The 24,177-nt window shown below is 42.7% G+C and overlaps 2 protein-coding genes across 18 annotated transcripts in view; one reads left to right on the forward strand and one right to left on the reverse strand.

The window, feature by feature from the left end:
- The window catches only part of NCOR1 (nuclear receptor corepressor 1), a 142,049-nt gene extending 119,073 nt beyond the window's left edge, over window positions 1–22,976 (reverse strand). For 11 of the 13 annotated variants that reach the window (XM_019944112.3, XM_019944119.3, XM_019944111.3 and 8 more), the window contains exons 1-2: window positions 22,221–22,359; window positions 1,327–1,504 (exon numbers count right to left, since the gene is read on the reverse strand). In XM_019944112.3, the coding sequence (XP_019799671.1) occupies window positions 1,327–1,434 (108 nt within the window). In that variant the 5' untranslated portion in view covers window positions 1,435–1,504; window positions 22,221–22,359. Of the gene's footprint in view, window positions 1–1,326; window positions 1,505–22,220; window positions 22,360–22,842 lie in introns of those variants that run through there. The other 2 variants (XM_019944107.3, XM_019944110.3) reach the window with 2 other exon arrangements.
- Window positions 22,977–23,324: 348 nt separating this feature from the next.
- PIGL (phosphatidylinositol glycan anchor biosynthesis class L) overlaps window positions 23,325–24,177 on the forward strand; it is a 59,949-nt gene continuing 59,096 nt past the window's right edge. For all 5 annotated transcript variants that reach the window (XM_033847772.2, XM_073797329.1, XM_073797330.1 and 2 more), the window contains exon 1: window positions 23,325–23,562. In XM_033847772.2, coding sequence (XP_033703663.1) covers window positions 23,325–23,562 — 238 coding nt within the window. The remainder of the gene's footprint in view (window positions 23,563–24,177) is intronic.

A 24,177-nucleotide genomic window follows, 5' to 3' on the forward strand; every position in this document is an offset into this window, starting at 1 on the left:
GAATAAGTGACTGGATAAACAAATTATGGTATATCCATACCCAGCAATAAAAAGAAATTAATTACCAAGATGCGCGAGAACATGGATAAACCTCAAAAGTATTATGGGACAGAAAAGAAGCCATTGACAAAAGAGTTCATGTGAAACTCAAGACAAAGGTAATCTGTTATGACAGAAAGCAGACCACAGTTTCCTGGGAGTTGAGGTTTGTGGGAAGTGGGGGAGGAGGCCTGACCTGGACAGGGCACAAGGGAACTTTCTGTGGTGATAGACATTTTTTTCTTTCTTCATTTTGGTGGTGGTTTTATGGTTGTATGAATCTTGTCAAAATGTACACATATAATACAATTTTATTATAAAGTAAATCCCAAAGTCGATTAAAAAAAAAGAAAGCAGCAGCAACAATAACCTAGGAAATCAGTAATCAGATGAATAGCACTGGGGCAGGAAGGACACACAACCAAAACTCAGCACCTAACCATGTAAGAATCCTCAATCTAGCAGTAGAAAGTGACTTCTTCAACCAAAAAAGGACATCTACAAAAAAATGCGACTAATATTATACTTAATAGTGAAAGACTGAATGTTCCCCTAAACAGAAACAACGTAAGGATGTCCCTTCTCACTTTGTAATCATGACCATGCTTTAAAGGAGTCCTCGGTAGTACCCAGTAGTACTCAACTATATTTGCTGGTAAGTGTGCTTTCTTGTTCTCCAAAATGACCATTTCATCCCTTCCCTTCTCTTTTCTTCAAACCTCTTACACCCCCGTCCCTGGCACACTCTAAGCTGATAATTTCACCTATTTTATTTTTCACAAGGTAAAACAATCATGCAAACTCATCTTCCTACCATCAAATCTCTCAAGGCAGAGGTTCTTTAATATATCACAAATAATACCAGTAGCTACACAGAGTAAACACACATACAGAAAACCTTAGCACAGGACCTGGCCCTCACTCAAGAGAGGCCAAGTCATCCGGCCAGCTTAATACTCAACCAGAACTTGGCGCATAAACAGAGGTCTTAACTTAGAAACTCTAGGCAATTGATTCTTCTCTATCCATCAACAACTCCTACAATCAGAAGCAGAGACATGTTCACCTCCTGAAATCTGGCATAAAGTCACAATAAGAAGATAAATATAATTAATCCCTAACCTTTGGTCCCCCACCTTTGAGAATGGTTCTTGCCATTAAAAAATATATATAACAATTTTATATATATATAATTGTATTTGGTTTCTGACCAACAAATGTATTAAATGGAAAGAGTAAAGAAAAACACAAAATACGTATGCAACTTGCATAATAGCTGTTCCTTACCTGCTGGTGACGGGTGCTGGGAAAGGTGTACTGAACAGAGTGGGGAGGATAACGACTTTGCTCTGTGCTGAATGCTCCTTGGTTGGGAGGATAACCTGAACTTGACATTATCAGTAAAGAAGTCCTCACCAGGTTGTGAGATCAAGTGCAACAAACAATCATGCTTCTAGGAAATCACCTAAACAGGATGGGGAAAGAAAAGAATTGATAAGTACTAAAGCACCAGGTGTGCTTCCAATAACACAACTATAGCTACATAAACAAAACCACTATTATCAGTAAAAGCTTTCTCTCTTACTTACTTAATATAATAGAAGTTACTGGGGCTTTAAAAACATCAATGGGTCTTTTTCTCTATACTTAAAAAAGTTTCTTTAACATATCACAAATAATACCAGTACCTACACAAAGTGAACACACATAAAATCTTAGCTCAGGAGCCAGCACATAGCAACTGCTCAGTAAACATCCTTCTTTCAGTAAATATCTGAAACGCAAATATTACATATTACAAAAACAAAAATCTACGGCTGTAAATTTGGGGGTTGTGAAAAAGTCAACTGTTAAAAGGATTCAAGAGTATTTATAAGGTAAGCATTTGTGCAGAGGAAATATTGTCTTTATTAAATAATTCTGCCCCAAAATGACAGCCTAAGAAGGCATTAGGGATAGAAAAGCTTTCAAGGAAGAACAAAGTGAGTCTATCACTTCAAGAAAAACAACTGCCAAATTTTTTTTGAAAATGAGGATTTTGGAAAAACTTCCATCTGTCACCATGAGCCTGACGGCTTCCCCACATTTAAAGATTTTTCTGGCAAGATTGGTGGTGGTATTAACAAGTGTGATATTACATAATGAAATTTGAAGATCTGCATAACTCAATGAATCAGTATTTTCCAAATGACCAATACAGAATTACAAAATAAGGCATAAATGAAATATTTATTTAAAGTACAAAACATTTTACCACAGTTAAATAAATAGGCGCAAGACAAACCAATAAATGTTTAATGTGACAGAATATGAAAGGTTTACTAATATGGTTTCAGATTCTACACAGTAACTAACCTTTAAAAATTTACCATTTGTCTGGTTTGGGTGTGATATCAAAGAATATCCACAATTATGTTAAAAGGCTATTAAAATACCCCCTCCCTTTTCTAAATACATGTCTACCTGAGGTTAGCTTTTCTTCATAAACGTCCATCAAAACAACATACTGGGGCTTCCCCTGGTGGCACAGTGGTTAAGAATCCGCCTGCCAATACAGGGGACACAAGTTCGAACCCTGGCCCGGGAAGATCCCACATGCCGTGGAGCAACTAAGCCCACGAACCACAACTACTGAGCCGCGAGCCACAACTACTGAGCGCGCGCACCTAAAGCCCGTGCTCCTCAACAATAGAAACCACCGCAATGAGAAGCCCACGCACCGCACCGAAGAGTGGCCCCTGCTCGCCGCAACTACAGAAAGCCGCGCACAGCAACGAAGAACCAAAGCAGCCAAAAATAAATAAATAAAATAAATTTATATATATAAAAAAAAACGTATTGCAAGATTGAAGCAGAAATGAGAAACAAGCTACCTTCTTTTCAGATACAGAAGAGGTCTGCCAAAATGTAAAACAATACCACTCTTCTCATCAAATTTTTTGTTATATTTTGGAAAATACTTATTAAAATGTTATTTACGTTAAGATTTGGGTTTATATTATTTTTAAATAAATATCTTTTAAATTTCCCCATCTTAGTATCTAATATGGTAAATATCAACACATATAACCCACATAAGCAAAAGCTCTTTGGAGTGCCAAATAATTTTTAAGAGTATAAAAGGAGTCTTGAGGCCAGAAAGTTTGATGACCACTGGCCTAGAGAATCAGGCCATCTTCAGATTGACTAGCATGAGTGCCCTACAGAGGCAGGTCACACCAGGTCTCTGCACTCCTTCTACCCTGCACTCCTAGAAACTCTGGCCCTGTTAAGGTGTGGCTTTGACATGATGTTTATGTCAAGTGAACTACTCTATTGGACCCGGGTTGTACCAATCAGATCCCCCTCCAGGAATCTGAATTGAGAACATTAGCTATTGCGAACTGGCCAGAGTAGGAGTCAAGGTGAGCCAGAGCATGTGCCAGAGAAGTTACAGGGGAGCAGAGGACGCCAGTCCAGACACAGACCAGAACAGGAGCAGAGAGAAGTGGAGCCCAGAGACCTCAAAGGCCCTCCGAGACACACTGGGAACTGCCTAGGCTCACACTCCTTGAATCAGCCCCCAGAGAAGGTGCTGTATTTCTTTCTTTCTCCTTGGATACCTGTTAAACGGCCTACATAGTCTCACAGTAAGTCCTCTTTGCTTAATACAGGTGGAGTAGGTTTTTACGTCTTAGAATCATGAGATCTCAAGTTAAGTCCCAAAATAACTATACAAACGTTGAACAATCCAAATGTCACGTCCATCAACGGAGGAACAGATAGATAAAATCAGGTATATTCATACAAGGGAATATTATTCTGCCACAAAAAAGAACAAAGCACTGATACACACTACAGCTTAGACAAACTCTGAAACATATGCTAAGTAAAAGAAGCCAATCATAGTGACTGATGATTCCTTTCATATGAAAGTCCAGAACAGCCAAATCCATAGCGACAGAAAGTAGATTAGTGGGCGCTTAGGGATGGTGGGGTGGGGTGGAGGAATAGTAGGTGATGGCTAAAGTGTATGCAGTTTCTTTTGTTGTTCACTGTCGTAAAATACACATAACATAAAATTCACCATTTTAGCCATTTTTAAGTGTACATTTCTGTAGCATTATGTACATTTACATTGCTGTGCAACTATCACGCCGTCCATCTTCAGAGCATTTTCATCTTCCCCACAAGAACCTCTACACCCAGTAAACACTAACTCTCCATCCCCTCCCCCAGCCTCTGGAACCACCATTCTACTTTCTGTCTCTATGGACTTGACTGCTCTAAGGACCTCATATAAGTGGAATCATATGAGTCACCAGTCCTTTTGTGACTGGTTTATTTCACTTAGCAGAAATCTTCAAGGTTTATCCATGTGTTAGCATGTATCAAAATTCCCTTCCTTTTTAAGGCTGAATAATTGTATTGGGGTTTCTTTTTGAGGTGATGAAAATGTTCTAAAATTGACTGTAGTGGTATCTGCACATATCTCTAATATATTAAAAACCACTGAATTGTACAATGTAAATGGATGAATTTTAAGGTACATAAATTATACTTCAATAAAGTTTTTAAAAAATTACCTAGTCAAAATCAGACAAGCAAAAAAACTATACAATGCAACCACAAGATTTAAAAACAACTGTGCTGGGGCTTCCCTGGTGGCGCAGTAGTTAAGAATCCGCCTGCCAATGCAGGAGACACGGGTTCGAGCCCTGGTCCGGGAAGATCCCACATGCCACGGAGCAACTAAGCCCGTGCACCGCAACTACTGAGCCTGCGCTCTAGAGCCTGCGAGCCACAACTACTGAAGCCCGTGTGCCACAACTACTGAAGCCCACATGCCTAGAGCCTGTGCTCTGCAACAAGAGAAGCCACCACAATGAGAAGACTGTGCCCCGCAACAAAGAGTAGCCCCCACTCACTGCAACTAGAGAAAGCCCGCGTGCAGCAGCAAAGACCCAATGCAGACAAAAGTTAAATGAATAAATAAATTTATTAAAAAATAAATAAAAACAACTGTGCTGCAGTCCAAGTTGACATATTCCATAGTTCACGAATTCTAATACCCACATGTTCATACCTTAAAAACTCTGAAGTCAATATCCATCCCACAATCACTAGCATTTTATGGTTTCATGAGTAGTACTTTTCCTTTAATCTTAGAGGTAAATAACAGTATCTTATAAGCAAAGACATCTTTTTGCTGAAATACAGTATTAGAGAGTTACTGCATCCAGTCGTAGGTTTCTGTCCTAAATCTCTCTCCAGAAAGCTTTTTGTCCCTTTAATTTGTTCCTTGACGCTTAGGATAAGGCAAGAAAATTAAGGACACTGATATTCCCAAAGTGATTTCCAATCTGGGGTCCTTCAAAAGACCAGGTAACGTTTGCAGGACTTTCAAGAAACCTAACAGAAACACATATACAAACAAGGGACAGAGGACACCCTCCTAAGCACAACCCCCAAAAGCACAAACAACAAGATTGTTATCTTTGACAGAGAAAAAATTTTTCTGTAAAACAAAGACACCCTAAAATGGCAAACTGCAAACCAGAAAAAGCACAACAGCAAAATTCTGATATACATATACATATGTACCTTACAAGTCAATAAGAAAAAATGATCGCAACAGAAATATAAGATATGACAGAAATATGAGATTAACAAAGGAAATAAAATTAATGAAGTCAACTTCAATAATGACAGAAAAGTAAAACAAAGAAACTGGCAAAATATTAAAAAATAATGCTTAGTGTCTGGTGAGGGTTTAGAGAAAAAGGTACTGTTGCACACATTACTGGTGTGTATGTAAAATGGGTACAAATTGCTTTCTAAAGAAGAATGGCAATTTATACAGCATCAGCCTTGAAAATATGCATATCCTCTACCACAGCAAATCCACATCGAGGAATTCATTTGGTTATTCAATACAGATATATCCAAAAATGAATGCCTGAGGATGTTTCTCAAGGAACTGTCCTAAATATCCAATACACAAGCTTAGAAAATTGTTTTTTAAGAAATTTAGCTAATGAAAAATTTTACTTAGAACATGCCACAAAAAAAAGTTCTTATAAATGAGAACATTTTGTTTTATATAAGTATGATTTGTATATACCACTACTTCTCTATTTTTCATGTGTCTATCACATCTTCACAAGACTTCAAGGCCAAAGGCAGAAATATCATGTACGTATTCAGTTAACATCTACTGAACAGTATATACTGTGTGTCAACAGCTCTAAATGCTGGCATAGAATGAGACCACGATTGGCATCTTATCTTGAGGTGACGTAGACAATAAGTGACCACAAAATACTATGATAAAGTGCTATAAATAAAACAGGATGGGAGAAGGGAAAGGGAGACACGTCTGGCAGGTAGAAAGCCAATCTCAGCTAGGATGACCGTATGCCCCAATTTCCTGAAACAGACCCAATTTACAACTACTATCCCAGTGCAGTTATTAACTATGCTCCATTTCCTTCTCAAAACGGTCCCAGTTTGGGTAATAAATTATATTCTAAGATGACTTTTGAGCCAAAGCCTTGAAAAGACAAGAGCATTCCATGGAGAGAAACTAGAGAAGCCCTAAGGCAAAGCAAGGATGCTGAGGGGGAGTGAGGGAGAGGGTGACTGAGGCCAGGCCTGAGACTGGGTGGGGGAGACTGCATGGGGTTCTGCTGGTGTGTGACCTTACGTTACAAATATTTTCTTTCAGCATTCATAACCTGTTTTGTCTTTCTGAAGACCTTCTCTACCCCAAAATTTTCAAATATTCTTCTACTTTCCCCTTTTACACTTCTTAAAGTTTTTTAATACATTTAGCTCCTTAATCATCTAAATTTTTTTTCTAAAGAATGGTAAGGTAGGGGTCTAGATGTATTTTCTTTACTACTTGATAGTTAATTATCCAAACAAAACTCTTACTAAACATGTCTGCCTTTCCACACCGATCTGAAATGCGAATCATTCTTATTACAACCCAGCAATTTCAGGATATACCCTAGAGAAACTCGCATGTACATACAAAAGGATATTTATTGCAGCAGCGCAATAGGCAAATTTGAAGACAGCTTAAATTCCATATTCATATGATAAAATACTATACAGCAGTTACAATGAATAAACTACAGCTATGTTTCAATACATATAAACCTCAAAAAAAGTAAAGCTTGGTGAAAACAACTTGTAGAATGATACGTATGTTCGAAATACAGAAAACAATACTATATATTATTGACACACGGCTTAAGTTTTCTTTTTTCTTTTTCATCATCTTAAGGGATTTGGGAAGAGCAAAATTCAGTGCACCAACTTGATCCAAATTCCTACCCAGCTAGGCTTAGAAAATAAAATTTTCTAGAGAACTGCCATTCAATCTAACCTTAAAAGAAAACTTAAGAGAAAACAACTTTTTAAATGTTACCATCCTTACTACTACTCACTGCACTGTTCCTGCTGTCCCAGCAGCAGCCAGGGAAGGGGTGAGAAGAGGGCCAACGCCTCCCGGACTGCTTCCTGCCTGCTCCCCCACAAGGCCCAACTAACAGCGCTTTCACAGACCAGGAATCTGAAGCACAGAGAAATTCAATCATTTCTCTATGTCACAAAGTTGTCAGCGGCAAAAATGGGAGAAGCTAGTGTTCTCTGTGATGCTGTGCAGCTTTCTCAGCAGGTAGTGAGCTACTCTGAGAGGCTGAGATGTGCGGTGAGACCACCCATCAAAACCACCAAGGGGCTTCCCTGGTGGGGCAGTGGTTAAGAATCCGCCTGCCAAGGCAGGGGACACAGGTTCGAGCCCTGGTCCAGGAAGATCCCACATGTCGCGGAGCAACTAAGCCCGTGTGCCACAACTACTGAGCCTGCACTCTAGAGCCCAAGAGCCACAACTACTGAAGCCCGCACGCCTAGACCGGTGCTCCACAACGAGAAGCCACCACTCACCGCAACTAGAGAAAGCCTGCGCAAAGCAACAGAGACCCAACACAGCCAAAAATAAATAAATAAAATAAATTTTAAAAATAAATAAATGAATAAAAATAAACCATTCCTTCCTACTAATTAAAACAAAACAAACAAAAAAACCACCTGGGCAGCACTCCCTTCCTACACACCTGCACCTGCTAGTGGAAGGGGAAAAGTCAACGTGTGTGTGTGCGGGGGGGGGGGGGGGGGGGAGGCTTTGTTTGTTTTTGTTTCTGGAAATAGATATTATACGTAAGGTTTAAGAGTTTCTCAAAGTACCACAGAATACAGAGGGAAAAATCTCCTTCTCACCCTGTCCCCAGCTTCTACTCAGTTCTCCTCCCAAAAGACAACCAAAGTTACTAGTTTCTGGAGTATCCTTTAGAAACAGCACACACACACACACACACTTTGCCCCCTACATAAATGGGAGCAGAGTAGATAATATACTGTTCTATATCTTGCTTTTATTACTTAACATCTTAATAGATCTTGACAATCGTTTTCTTGACTCCATAAAGAGCTTCTTCATTCTTTCTATTGCTGTAATGTATTTCACTGTATGAATGCTCACAAATATTTTATACATTGTCCAAGTAATTCTGATCTGCACCCCTAAGAAATGCTTAGGTGATCTGTCTCTGAGCTCTCCTCCCAATTCAGACATCCTAAGTAAATAAAGCTATAAATGGAATGGAGAGGCAAAAGGAAAGATCTTAGCTCAAGGTCATCCAAATTTTTTTCCATCAGTGGCCTACATGATGAGAGATCTATAGAGTACAGTGTTGTTTTATTTTCATTTTCAGCAATGATAGTCCTGATTTCAACACATACATTCAATGTCATTCAAATATAAGTCAAATGATTTGTCCGTGTTTCCCTTTTATCATAACCAATCCTTCATGACGTCCCAGTTTTCTCATGTGATTTTAGTGAAGTTTAATTTGAATCATCTTAAAAATAAATTAAAGTTAGTTACTATCAGCCCACCACAGGTGGTAACAAAACATCAGCAAAACTAGAGATTAGGGCTTCCCTGGTGGCGCAGTGGTTGAGAGTCCGCCTGCTGATGCAGAGGACGCGGGTTCATGCCCCGGTCCGGGAAGATCCCACATGCCGCGGAGCGGCTGGGCCCGTGAGCCATGGCCGCTGAGCCTGCGCGTCCGGAGCCTGTGCTCTGCAACGGGAGAGGCCACAGCAGTGAGTGGCCCGCGTACCGCAAAAAAAAAAAAACAAAAAAAACTTACCCACAAGACACAACACAACAGTTCAGACCCTTGTTTAACCAGCTCTCTTTCTTTCCTCAAACATCTTACATGGAAGCCAAATGTATAAAATACACAAAGAAGAAATACTCTGATTCAGGGAGAACGCGGAACCTAAATCTGTCTTTTCAGCCCCCTCCCCATTCCCGTCCTGCCTCGGACCCTCACTCCAGTCCTGGCTCACCAAGACACCTCCACAGAACACTTGACAGTTTGAAAACAACTGAAGTAAAAGAATCGGTTTAAAGTGGAGGCTGAAGGGGAAGGGAAAACCTTAAATGGCAGTTTCCAATTTTAAGTTCACTTCATAGCTCCAAAACTCATTAACTCACAGTTACATGCTTGACTCATGGACTATAAAAATTCTGTGAAATGTTTAAGAAACCTTGTCAAGATTTTATGTGCAACAACCTCATATCATAAACATATATAATTGTATTCTAGGATGAAAATAATATACTAAAACCAGATGTCATTGTTATAAGTGACGAGCACACATTTTATCAGAATTTTGGAGATAAACTCAGAACTAGCCTCCAACGTTTTGCAAACAGGTAATAAAATACAGTAAAATGAAGTCAGTCTATTTAAATTTCTCTTTGAATCTTCCCATATTAACATAATAAAGACACACATACTCACACACAAATTTACTCAACAGGAAACTTATCTTGCAAAACAATATTTCAAATGCAATCCTAAAAAAAAAAACACCAATAAAACAAAAAAAACAAATCCTTTCTCCCCAGGAACTCCTGGCTTTTGGCCTACAATCTCTGCATAATCAAAATGTACTTGGATAGGTTTTCAAGGTGGCCTAAGCTGTCTTGGAAAAAGAGCTAAAAATATACTTCGCTGTGGAAGGACTACAGACGCCTCTTTAGATGACCAAGAATGACTCCACCAAGGGTCACAACAGAGGTGAAATCCACATTTCACCAAAGCAGGAAAAGGACACAATTCAATTTTCTTTTAAATGACCAAATAATACTTTTCGATACAAAAGTATGGCATACGAGAATGGCCTCTATGACACTGCAGGTGCCAAACACTGGATACTAAACTGAGGCAAATCGGGTCTCATTAATTCTCACAAAGCAGTTCAGCTCTAGTCCAACTCCAAAAGCCCAGGAGACAGGGAGAGGCTAAGGACCACCCCCTGGGATATCCCAACCACCTAAGAGTCTCTGGGTTGGCGAAGGTTTGGAGCCATCTGAGCCTATCTCGGGGTCCAGCCTCCAGGAGAGGATACAGAGGCTAGAACCATCCAAGTGAACTCTGTAATTTGTATGAGATCAGAGTGGTGCTAAACTGGAACAGAATTTCTCCTGTAAAATAATCTAAAGCATTCTTCCCTTTGCGGGGCGGGGAGGAGTTACTCTGGGGGAATGTCATTAACAAGGTGTTTTATTTGTGGCCTCTTTTGACATAATGACATCTCACTTAGAAGACAGATAAAGGGGAGCTAAAGAAAAAAACATTTTAGACTACCCTACCCCCGATAAAGTATGACAATGAAAGGAACACATTAATATGGGCATAATCATTTCATTAATCTAAGAATACAGACATTCAATAAATAATTCTTGAGTGAAAACAACACTACGCTATCCCTACCTAAGGTGAGAAAGGAGAAGTTTCCAAAGACAGCAGCAGCAGGCAGACGGCAGCCGGCAGATGACTGAGAACCCTGTGGCACAGCGGCACTGTACTAACCTAATTCTCTAAATTGAGCAATATTCACTCCAGCTATAAGAATGAATATATTTCAAAGTGAAAATGGACAACTATTGGGACCCCCCTGGCGGTCCAGTGGTTGGGACTTTGCCTTCCAGTGCGGGGGGTTGCGGGTCTGATCCCTGGTCGGGGAGCTGGGATCCCACATGCCTCGCAGCCAAAAAACCGAAGCATGAAACAGAGGCAATATTGAAACAAATTCAATAAAGACTTAAAAAAAAAAAAAAGGACAACTATTTACCAACCCTCTCCTCCATCAACACAAAGAACAGGGTATTGAGATCAGAAAAATTTTAACTTTGGGCTTCCCTGGTGGCGCAGTGGCTGAGAGTCCGCCTGCCGATGCCGGGGACACGGGTTCGTGCCCCGGTCTGGGAAGATCTCACATGCCGCGGAGTGGCTGGGCCCGTGAGCCATGGCCACTGAGCCTGCGCGTCCGGAGCCTGCGCTCCGCTCCGCAACGCGGAGAGGCCACAACAGTGAGAGGCACGCATACCAAAAAAAAAAAAAAAAAAAAAAAGAAAAATGTTAACTTTGGATGCTTGGGATTAATAGACATGACAATACCTAAGGAGAATAACAAAAAGTCACCATTTATTGAGGCTTTGCTACATCCCCAGCAGTGTACTAAGAGCATGGTGTGCACGAGCTCACCTAAGTAAGGCACTGGAGAGGCTGAGTAACTTCTACAAGGTAATTTTTTTAGCTCAGAGCTATCTTAAAGATCATGTTTTGCTGCCTCCCCTTTGACCTGCTAAGAGAGACTGCTAAAGATTAGGAAGCAAAAAAAACAAGGCTAATGAACATACTCTACTTCTAAGGTATATACCAAAATAAAGTAGAAAAAAAGCAACTGACTTAAAAGGTACTGAATTCTATACAATAATAATAATAATAAACAAAACCATCAGAGACCTCTGAGGGCAGGGACCATCTCTTCTTTGCACACACGGCCTCCCCAGCACCTAAGAGTTCTTAGCTCTCAACACACCAATTCCAACAGCAAGTCCTAGCCTTCCTTCCATGCCCCGCCCCCAAGCCTCCCATGCTTCTCCATCTTGACTACCCCCATCCTCATCTCTTGCTGCAAGAAACTCCTAATTGGACTTCCCACTTCAATACTTTCTCCACTCAAAAAGCCAAATGTTTTTTAAACCATAAATCAGAACACATCACTCTTCTGCTCAAGACTCCTCCGGAGCTGCCACGCACTTCAAACAGAAGCTGAACTCCTCACTGTGGCCCAGGGGCTCCCACCCGCCCCCACAACTGCTCAGGAGGCCACAAGGAGCTTCCTTCCAGCTCCCTCACCCAGGGCCAGGTCCTTCCTTGACTCAGGCCTTTGTCCTTTACTCTCTGCCTGGAATGCTCTTCCTGGCTCACCCTTGGGGCCAAGGACTCCTCAAAATTAGGTCTCAGTTCAAATGCCATCTTCTCATAAGGGCCTTTTCCCAGCCACCCTCCAGTTACCCTTTTTGTTCTTCTATAGATCAATCATAATCTGAAATGCACTCATTTGTTTTACTTAAACTGGCTTCCCCCACTAGAATATAAACTCCCTGTTTGATTCCCTACTATATTTGTTGGACAAAAGAAACAAGAAATGTGCAGAACTTATTTGAAGTTTGAAAATCTACTGAAGAACATAAAAGTCTGTTTGAAAAAAAGGATAGGAAGTACACAAAGGTGTCAATTTTCCTAAAATTAACCTATGAATTCAATATTGCCAATCACTATTCAGTATTCCCCATAAAAATCTCAGCAAGATTTCTTTTTGAACCTCACAGAATGATTCTAAAGTTCATCCAGAAGAATACATAGACCAGAATTGCCAAAGTCTGAAAAAAAAAAAAAAGAGTAATGAACAGATGACTAACCCTACTAGCATCAAAATTATACAACAACAGTAATTTAAAGAATATGATAACATATATCAAGAAAACATAACAGATTAAAAACAGTTCCAAACATATTTAGTAAACTGATAGAAGGTGCAAATCTGGTAACTGGGGCAAAGGCTGGATTATTCACCAAATGGTGCTGACACAACTGGTTATTTCAGGGGAAAAAACATACACACCTCTATCCCCCCAAAATATATGTCTACCTCATGTCCTATACTAGAAATGAATTCCAGATGGACCCCAAAAATTAGAAGTTTAAAAAAAGGAAAAGAAAGGAAGGCAAAGCAAAAAAAATAATAATAAAATAAACAATTAAAATCTAAAGACTTCTTTGTTTTAAAAATACAATCAAGGGACTTCCCTGGGGGCACAGTGGTTAAGAATCCGCCTGCCAATGCAAGGGACACGGCTTCGAGCCCTGGTCCAGGAAGATCCCACATGTGGCAGAGCAACTAAGCCCATGCACCACAACTACTGAGCCTGCACTCTTGAGCCTGTGAGCCACAACTACTGAACCCGCGTGCCACAACTACTGAAGCCCATGCGCCTAGAGCCCATGCTCCGCAACAAGAGAAGCCACCGCAATGAAAAGCCAGCACACCACAACGAAGAGTAGCCCCCAATCTCAGAAGCTAGAGAAAGCCTGCACACAGCAACAAAGACCCAACGCAGCCAAAAAAATAAAAAAAAATACAGTCAAGGTATACAATCAAGTCTCTCACTCATGTGCCTCTCAGTTCTCCATCCTACAGCAAGCAACAAGGAATACCAGTTTCTTAGGTTTTGTTTCAGAAATATTCCGATATAAAAGTGAATATGTACACATTATGTTTCCTCTTTAAAACAAGCAGTAGCATACTATACTTAATATTCCTCACTTTGCTTTTTCAGTTTAATAGATGGATGAATATTTTAAATTTTAGACTAAGGAAGGTCTAAGCAGAGCATGAAACTCAGAAGCCATATATAGACCAATAATGAACACAGCTAACATTTAGAATTTTTACTTACCGTGTGCCAGCCACTATGCTAAATGTTATTTACATTATCTCTATTTCCATTCTACAAATAAGGAAATTAAGGCTTAGAGAGGTTAAGTAATCTGCCCAAGGTCACATAGCCAGCACAGTCCCAGTTGGATATATCTGACTACATAATACTACAAAAGAACAGCTGGGGGGTAGGGGGATGTGCACATACGTAAAAAGTGAATACCCTAATATGTAAACAGCTCTTCAAATCAATCTGAAAAACACCAATCCCATCAAAAAATAACCAAAGAACAAAAGTAGATAATTTCTAAAATACAACTCCCTTCATTAAAAAATGTTCAGCGTCAGTAGTGACTGATAAAGGCCAGTCAGAATCACTTTTTTTTTAATTAATTTATTTTTTGGCCGTATTGGGTCTTCGTTGCTGTGCGTGGGCTTTCTCTAGTTGCGGCGATCGGGGGCTACTCTTCGTTGCAGTACGCGGTCTTCTCATTGCAGTGACTTCTCTTGTTGCGGAGCATGGGCTCTAGGCGCTCGGGCTTCAGTAGTTGGGGCTCACAGGCTCCAGAGCACAGGCTCAGTAGTTGTGGCGCAGGGGCTTAGCTGCTCCCCAGCATGTGGGATCTTCCTGGTCCAGGGATCAAACCCGTGTCCCCTGCACTGGCAGGCAGATTCTTAACCACTGTGCCACCAGGGATGTCCCTTTTTCCACTTCTTAAATTGGCAAAATGCTTTTATGTGCAATATCTAGTACTGGCCAGGGTCTGGGGCATACCCATACACTGTGACAATATCCATCCAGATCTACACTATTCATATATCTGCAACACTACTTCAGAAATCTATGCTACAGAGCTGCTTGCATAAATATACAAAATAAATACACATACACACACACACACACACACACAAATAATTCACTACAGCTTTGTTTTTCTGACAAAACAGTACTGGCTGGAAACTAATTAAACAAATTATAGTGTTTTCTTTTTATAAGTGGAATACTATGTAACTGTTAATGATAGAAGTAGCTCTAAAAATACCAACATGGAACAGCAGTATACACAAGAACAGCATATCATGGTCCCATAATACAGAAAATTACATACACACAGAAAAAAAAAAAAACCTGAACGAATACACAACACTTAGCAAGTTACATCTAGGAAGTAGTGCTTCAATTTCTTTATATACTTCCATATTGTACTTCCGTAAAATAATGTATTACTTATAATAAATAAAAGACAAGTAAAGATTTCAAACTAACATACCCCCTTCACTCATTAAAATGGTTTTGTGTAAATAGGGAGTAACTTCCTCCACCCTCCCCTCCTGCTCAGTTGATGCCCTCCCCCTTCGCTCCTCCCATTCTCTCACACTCACACACAAACACACACACACACTCAGTTAGTGGACTACACACTCCCTACTTCTGGTATATTTACACTGTGTATATTTTAGGCTGTAACTCCTAGAAAGCACAAGTTTTGATTTCATTCCAAATACTTAAAAGTTATCGTTATTCAAAACTGAATTAAAAGAACTTAATCAAAAGTAATACAAAGTTAAATGTCTTTGAACAGGAGTTCAAAGGCATGATGATTACTACTTAAAACATTTCAAAATTATACAAATCCCTGCGCTGTTGCCAAGGGAAATGAACTGCCGAAAACAGATTACTCTGATGCTAAACTGTGTATGACAACAAAAATGTCAAGAAAAGAGCCTATCAGTTAAATAAAGTATGGGGGAGGGGGGAGGCAATCTGTAACCATAAAGGTTATGGCCCTCCTAACAACTTAGTCAAATTTTCCTAAAAAAATGTAACCTCAATTTATTCTGGTTTAATTTCAGTTTATGTGTAACGAAGAAAAAAAAACAGAAAAACACTCCAAACTTTATTCCTCAAGTAGAAACTGCCGGCGGGGGGCGGGGATCAAAATAATTTGGTAATCTTAACTTTTCTCTTCCTTTGTTCTTGACTAATCTACTCAAAAATTTAATTTTTGATATAAAACTAATCAAGTACTATTCTTTCAAAGGGATCCCTCCAAAGGGATTTTATAATAATCCTATAAACCAACTATTCCTAATTCACATTTTTTCCCTAGCACTGAACTCCAAAGTTCCCTGCATATATAAATTAACACATTTTTGTTCTAATATTACCTGAAATACAAATAATCTGAGATGAACTGATTCTGTGCTTACTTTCTCTTTCTCCCAAAAATCCCAGTAAACTGAGAGAAATACTTTTTTAAAGAAATGCTTTAATAATTCACTGATAACAAGGCTTCCCTGGTGGCACAGTGGTTGAGAGTCCGCCTGCCGATGCAGGGGACACGGGTTCGTGCCCCAGCCCGGGAAGATCCCACATGCTGCAGAGCGGCTGGGCCCGTGATCCATGGCCGCTGAGCCTGCGCGTCTGGAGCCTGTGCTCCTCAACGGGAGAGGCCACAACAGTGAGAGGCCCTTGTACTGCAAAAAACAAAACAAATCAAAAACAAACAAACAAAAATAATAATTCACTGATAACAGACATTTTATCTCACTGACACTGGTGAATTTCTACCTGTTTTTTTATTTCCAAAAACTACTCACCATCAAGTTCCCAAAAGTGTATCCGTCGGCTTCCACAGCTGCACCAAGCAGCTGGGCTGCTTTTTATGCATTCAACAAATTTCTACTACACCATTCCTGGGGACAGAGTGTTATTCTGGGAGTGGGGGCAGGGGAAGGATCAAAAAATAACTGAGACACAGACATGCCCACAATGGGCTTATGGTCTAGTGGGGACTAAACGGGCATGCACATAAATAACTATGACGTTATAGCAGAGGCGTAAGTGAGGCATTAAGAATTTCCAGACCATAAAACACTTTTCTTCAGAGAAGAGGGAGGAGGAGGGAGACTGACTTCCTGGATGAAGTGATATGTGCTCAAAACCCCTCAAAAAATAGGCAGTATGTAGGTGCGGTAGAGTTTGGAAAAGTAAGGTAGGGAAATAGCATTACAGAAAAGAGCACAGAATGGGAAAAAAACAACCCTTCTTAATGCAACACAAAAGAGGCATATTATTTAATAGCCCAAGTGGAATAAAAAAACATGCTATGGGACTTCCCTGGTGGCACAGTGGTAAAGAATCAGCCTGTCAATGCAGGGGACATGGTTTCGAGCCCTGGTCCAGGAAGATCCCACGTTCCGCAGAGCAGCTAAGCCCGTGAGCCACAACTACTGAGCATGCGCCCTAGAGCCCGCGAGCCACAACTACTGAGCCCATGTGCCACAACTACTGAGCCCACAAGCCTAGAGCCCATGCTCTGCAACAAGAGAAGCCACCGCAATGAGAAGCCCGCGCACCGCAATGAAGAGTAGCCCCCGCGCGCGGCAACTAGAGAAAGCCCATGCGCAGCAACGAAGACCCAACGCAGCCAAATATAAATAAAAAAATAAATAAAATTTATTAAAAAAACACACATGCCATGCTTCAGTATTCATGTGAGGACATTAGTTTAAAAAGAATACTACGCCTTTTCCTTTAAAACAAATTTTATGGCATGAGTACCTATTGAAAACTAACATTCTATATGAGCTTTTCAACACGGCATTAAAAAGATAGTTCATGTTTACGCTATTTATCTAAGCTTTCATATAACATTGAAGTTTCTCACACTTAAAAAAAAAAGTCCAGAAGTTTGAGAGTAAGTGAAGCAAGCAATAACTAATATATAAAATAATTTAACCTATCTATTTGTATCTCAGAGGTACCTAACCATTGGCATAATAAAATTTCCATCACTGTAACACTTAAATTCCATTAAACATCAGTAGGTCCAGATAACCTTAAAGACATTTCTGTTTAAGAAGACAGAAGGTACTGTCATTTCATTTTTAATCATCATAGCAGATTAAAAATGAAACATAATTCCCGGTGATCATGTTACTAATGTAGATCAATACCAAGTTTTTTCAAGCTACATTTTCACTGCAGAAATGTAAAGTTAGGGGGAGTACCTAAATTCAATATCTAAGCTGAGTGACTGAGCACTCATTTCCCACCCACCCCAATTTTTGTTTTAAGTAGTAGTCAATCATCACATTGACTCATCCCATGGATGATATGGTGTCCCAGAAGGAGCTACCCTGGAAGGCAGAAGACTGGATTCTGCTACTGGCCAACAGTAACAATTTAGGCCAGACCCCTTCAATTCAGTGACCCTCAGTTTATTCACCAGTAAAACAAGTAAGACTAGATAATCTACATGACTCCACATTCTGTAACTCTATAAATTATGAGCATTTTATTTTAACCAATTTAGATTTGTCTTTGAGATTATTAAATAAAAGTAACAGCAGCACACATGGAAGAATCAAACTGAAGAGCTCCCCAGGAACATTCTTATGTCTTTGTATAGTCTCATTTTCACATGCAAAGAGGAGCGCCTCCCCCCCCAAAAAAATATGTATCTGAAAACAATCCAAGTAATATCCAAGTAATATTTTTACCACACAAGCTTACAAGCTTCTGGGGTAGAAAAAAATGGTAGAACAGTAAAAATGTTCATGGAAAACCACCACCACAATAATACCAAAATAAAAAACAGATGCTCTACATACAGTTATCGCTACATGACAGAAGCTTTCATAGCTTTTCAATACTCTTAAGGAGTCCTGATAGAAAACCAATGTTTTCTTTTTTTTTTTAGGGGTATCTAACACAAGATTTGATACTCTTTATTAAATTGCTATTTATTAAGATAGAATTCTCAAACTTTTTTGAGCAGCAATACTGGCATGGCTTCAAACCAGGTGCACTGAGAAACTCAAAGAAATGTGAGACCTTTGCTCTTCAGAGATCCTCACAATTTAGTTGGGGGAAAATAGGCCATAAATACCAGGGAAATTAAACAGCCATAAAATAAAAATACTAAATCAATAAGACAATTAAAGGGACAGGGCAGCATGACAGGAGACGCCAAGTCACCCCGAGCTGGACTGATCAGGAGAAGAAGCTGGGCTTAAAGTCAGAGGAGGCTGGAATGGGCAGCTCTAGACCTGACTGTCAAGGAGTATGAGGCTGTGGGGATGCATGGCTCCTAGGAGGAAACATAATAATAATATTCTATCTAAATGTACTTTTGCAACATTAAACCTGAAAAGGACAAAGTATCAATCTACAGACTGAGTTCTTTGTGCATGTAACTGATCTGGTCAACTTTATACTTTTATAGAATTTAGTAACATGCTGTAAACATAAGGCATGCCACACTGGTTGAACAAGTGAATGAACTACACACCAACAGATAAGTCCAGACATAATAAACCCTGACAACCTTTGTACCATACTCCAGTAAAATCCAGTCTCTGAAGTAAATGAACACAAGGAAGTAACTAAGTATTTGAGATCTCTACCATTCTCAGGCATCAGTTAAGAATTTGAAATTGCAATTAAGACAGGTCACAAAAAAAAAAAAAAAAGACAGGTCACAAAATACAGTTAAAACTGAACAACAAAACAAACACAAAAAACCTGAGAAACAAATAGCCTGACATTTACCTACATCAATCCCTGGCATATTGAAAGGCCTCTGCTTTTCTCCTGCAGATAACAATGGCAAGACAATCTCCCACTTCACAAAATTTACAACAAAAAAAAAAAAGCTTAAAAATAGCTTGATTAATACAAATATGCTTGGCCTTGGGACAAATTTTACTCAAATTCAAAGAAAGTTAATTTTGAGCATTCTGTGTTTTAAAAAATTATGTGGGCAGGGCAAATTCTTAAGTTTTACTACATGATTAAATCCAACAAGACACCCAGTTAAAAATATTTATTCCTGGGCTTCCCTGGTGGCATGGTGGTTAAAAATCTGCCTGCCAACACAGGCGACACGGGTTCGAGCCCTGATCCAGGAAGATCCCACATGCCGCGGAGCAACTAAGCCCGTGCGCCACAACTACTGAGCCTGCGCTCTAGAGCCCGCAAGCCACAGCTACTGAGCCTGTGAGCCACAACTACTGAAGCCCGTGCGCCTAGAGCCCGTGCTCCACAACAAGAGAAGCCACCACCATGAGAAGCCCGCTCACCGCAACGAAGAGTAGCCCCCGCGGCCTTCCCTGGCGGCGCAGTGGTTGAGCGTCCGCCTGCCGATGCAGGGGACACGGGTTCGTGCCCCGGTCAAGGAAGATCCCACATGCCGCGGAACGGCTGGGCCCGTGAGCCATGGCCGCTGAGCCTGTGCGTACCGCAACGAAAAAAAAAGAAAAAATAGTAGCCCTGGCTCGCCGCAGCTAAAGAAAGCTCGGCGCGCAGCAACAAAGACCCAATCAATGCAGTCAAAAATAAATAAATAAATAAATTTATTTTTAAAAAAATTTATTCCTCATAGATCATGGAGAAAATCACACCTATATAAATATGTCACAGCAGGTTAGCAGATGTATTTGGTTAGCTGTAATGTGAACACATTTCCCTAATTAGAATACAATGTTTATTCGTTCAATAAACACTTGCAGTGTCAATATCCTAGGCAGTGCCTTCAAGATAAAGTCAGAGAAGGGCCCATCCTGCTCCTCAATAGGAGATAAAACAGGTACGTACCTAAATACAAGGTAGAAAGTGTAAATGCCATGAGAGGAGATGTGTAGTTAAAGCATTTCAGGAGAGAAGAGGGAGCTGTTACTCTGGCACAGAAATATAACCTTTACGATCTCTGTAGAGCAATTTCATAACAGCTCTTTTAGGCTCACAACAGCAACTTAGGAGAGACGTTTTCCTGCTATCATAGATGAGGAAACAAGCAGAAAAAGACTGATCATGTTCCAAAATGACACAGTTAAAGGAGGAATCAGGACTCTTTGTATTGTATTTTCTCTGGGGTAGGAGTCCAACATATGGCAAGCCTTTTGTAAAAGGAAAGAGTATTTTGGTACTGCAAGCAATCACATCCTTATGTATGTATGTGCATATTATTTATATACATGTGTGTGTTAACCTTGATTTCCATTAACAGGTGTGCTTAAAGCAAGGCAAAGCAACTGTGTACTATAAATATTAAAATAAATAAATAAACCTCCACTGGATTTTAACAGCATGAGAAAATAAAGACAATGTTTCTTTCTGCAACAACTTGCTTATTTCTTCTGTAATCTTCACCCATGTCTAAAAATATTCTAAAATTGGTCTGCTCCTGAGGTCGGGCAAGTTAGTTCTGCCAATAAATATCTTTACGAAAGGATACATCAAAACATTTTCAAAAACTATTAAAAATTAAATAATGCCATCAACTCTTCAGTTATCCAAGAGAAAGTCACATGTGACCTATCAGCAGCAGTTATTGATCACGACATGTTGAACGAATGAATGAATATTTGTAGGCATTTTAAAATCCCAGGCCTGTTGCTCTTTACGCAACGTTCCGCCTCGAGTCACCGCCTCACCAAGGTGCACGCAAGGAATGTAAATTTCAGTACAATTAGGATATACTTAGGGAAGCAAATCTGATGCAGGTGAAAACACTAATCCCACAGATTAGAATCACCCACACCTCTGCTCTCCAAGGGAAACTCTGGAGAAGCGGCACTGTAGCATGCAACATCGGTAAAAGAAAACTGACACTCTGAGCAAACACTTTTCACAAATATCACCTATTCCCACCCACACCTTTAATACACGACTATACCTAATCCGGCTAATTCGAAGAATTCAGTCTCCTCGCCACTAAGACTGACTTCTCAGTTACAGTTTCTCGAATCGCTCCTCCCCCCAAAAGAGAATTCACATTAAACAGCAACGATAAAAGGCAGAAGGTACCGGGTTCCGATCTCCACCGTCCCCCCCGCCCTCCCTTCGCCATTACACCCCAAGTGGTTTGGTCGCAAAGGTGAACTAGTTTGCTCTTCAAGCACTTGTCCACCGCTGTCACCCGCCCTGACCCCTTGCACACTCCCGGGCAGCCACCAACTCCGCCCCGGAGGGAGAGCAGGCCGCCACCTGCGCCGGCCCCACCCGCGGCCCCGGCCCGCGCCCGCCTCGGGCCCCGCAGCCCGCTCCCCGCAGGACACCCTGGGCGCCCCGGCCCGGCCGCAACCCATTCTTCCTCCAAACTCCATAAGCCTCCCCCGCTCGCCCGGCCCCGCTCCCCGCCGCGCCCGGCTCGCCCCGGCCGCCGAGGGCAAGAGGCCGGCGGCTGGGCGGGTCCCGAGCCGCCGGGCCCGCGACGCCCCTCGCCGGCCGGAAAGCCTCCCCCGCGGCTGGTGCCCCGGAGCCCTCGGCGGCCCCGGGCTAGCGGGGGCCCGGAGGCCGGACTGCGGGCGTCGGGCCTACTCACCGGGAGCGGACGAAGCGCGGCGGCCGACGCGGCCCCGGGCCTGAGGGGCAGGACGCGGCCTCGCGCGCGGCCCTGCCCGGGCCCTGGTCGGCGCGGCGAGCCGGGCGCTCACTCCAGCCGCCGCCGCCGCCGCCGCTGCTGCTCCGCCACCTCGGCCGCCATTTTGATTCAACCCCTCTCCTCCGCCCCCCCACCCCCCGGCCCGGCGACCGCGGCTGAGGCTGCTCCGGCTCCTCCTCCTTCCGGAGGCTGGGAGGCCGACTCCCTCCGCTGGCCGAGCTTCCCGGGCCCCTGGCGTACCCCCTTGGCCCGGCGGCGGACCCAGGGTGCTGCCGTCGCGCCCGGGACTCCCCGCGGGCGTGAGAAAGGGAAGGACGCGAGGCCGCGCCCCGGGCCTGAGAGCCCGGGCTGAGGGCGGGAGGGAAGCGGGGGCCCGGGGGGTGCGCGCGGCCACCCGCGCAGCTGCTTCCCGGGCTCAGGCTGCGTTCGCAGCGGGCCTGCCAGAAAGGCCGCGCGAGGCCGGCCCGCCCGTGATGCCGGCCCTCCCTCCGGCCCCTCCGAGGAGCCCGGGCCCCCGCGCCCGCCAAGTGCGCTCTCGGCCTCACGCTCCCAGAGAACTGACCGGACGGGCCTCGCCACCGCATACTTTTCCTTTAGAGAAGGCGCCACTCCACATCCCGGAATTAGGGAGGAGAAACAAAGTCGGTGTTCACCCGGATAATTACGAGAAAGTCCGGGTTTTAAGAAATGAGTGAGAAAATGGTGACGTAAAAACAGGAGGAACTCGCACTGAAGATGCTGGAGGTTCTTTTCAGACGCTTCCCCTTAAGTATTGTGTGGACGGCAAGGGGGTTGGCTCAGCCCTGAAACGGAGCGTGCACGAGAGCTCGTAAAGGCCGCTTAAAGTAGCGGCAGCCCGTGAAGAGGGGCTGGGAGGCGTCCGTGTCAGAGCACACAGCCCGACGCTTAAAGCCTCCGGCCGTTGGAGCAGGGCAACCGGACGGATTTCCACTCGGAACGCGGTTTCCGCGAGCGCCGGTCTCCCGCCGGAGCCGGCCCGGCGGCCGCCTCCCCTCCTGCGCAGGCGCAGTGCCTCCTCAGGGCATGGAGGTGGTGGGTCTGCTGCTGTGTGTGGCGGCGGCGGTCCTGACATGGGGCTTCCTCTGGGTTTGGGACTCCTGGGAGCGAATGAAAAGTCCGGAGCAAGCTGGCCTGCCGGGAGGCGGAAGCCGGACTCTGTTGGTGACCGCGCACCCCGACGATGAAGCCATGTTCTTTGCTCCCACCGTTCTAGGCTTGGTCCGCATGCGGCACCAGGTGTCCCTGCTCTGCTTCTCCGCAGGTAGGAAGCTGTAGGCGGGGCGCGGGGAGCCGGGGCTGGGAAGGCATTTAGGCGCCAACCTGTCTCACTTGACTTCTTCCCGGAGGGGTCGCTGTCGGAGGGAACCAGGTGAATACACTGGAGGTCCTTTATCCGGGCGCTTCACCGAGAATCTGTGGCCCCAGCCTGAGGGCTGTAGGGCCGGCTTCCCAGGTGCGTTGGGAGGCGTGGGCAGCGTGCGAGCTCCGCTCTCCGCTAGCAGGATCCGGGAGCTCACATTTGCTTCCATTCAGTACCTACATCCGCGTTGGGAACTGCGACTGTGATCAGTATCCTGTGGAACCTTTTCATTTCCAGGAGGGCCAAGAATAACGACCAAACAGAATGTGGGCTGTGTCATTCCTGATCAATGTGGGCTGTGTCATTCCTTCAGTCCACTTTGTGCTAGAAAGATGCATGTATCAAATTGAAGAGAGAGTTCATTAGACTAGAAAATAATCTTATAGGTCATTTTAGAGTTCAACTCCACCCAGCTTTCACTGGGGCCTTTCAAAGAATTAAGTCCTTCTTTACCATACAGAAAAGAAGGAATGAGAAAACAAATTGACCATGATACTGGGTTATGGTGGTAATTGC

Source organism: Tursiops truncatus, chromosome 20, assembly GCF_011762595.2.
Source record: "Tursiops truncatus isolate mTurTru1 chromosome 20, mTurTru1.mat.Y, whole genome shotgun sequence".
NCBI classification, from domain to species: Eukaryota; Metazoa; Chordata; class Mammalia; order Artiodactyla; family Delphinidae; genus Tursiops; species Tursiops truncatus.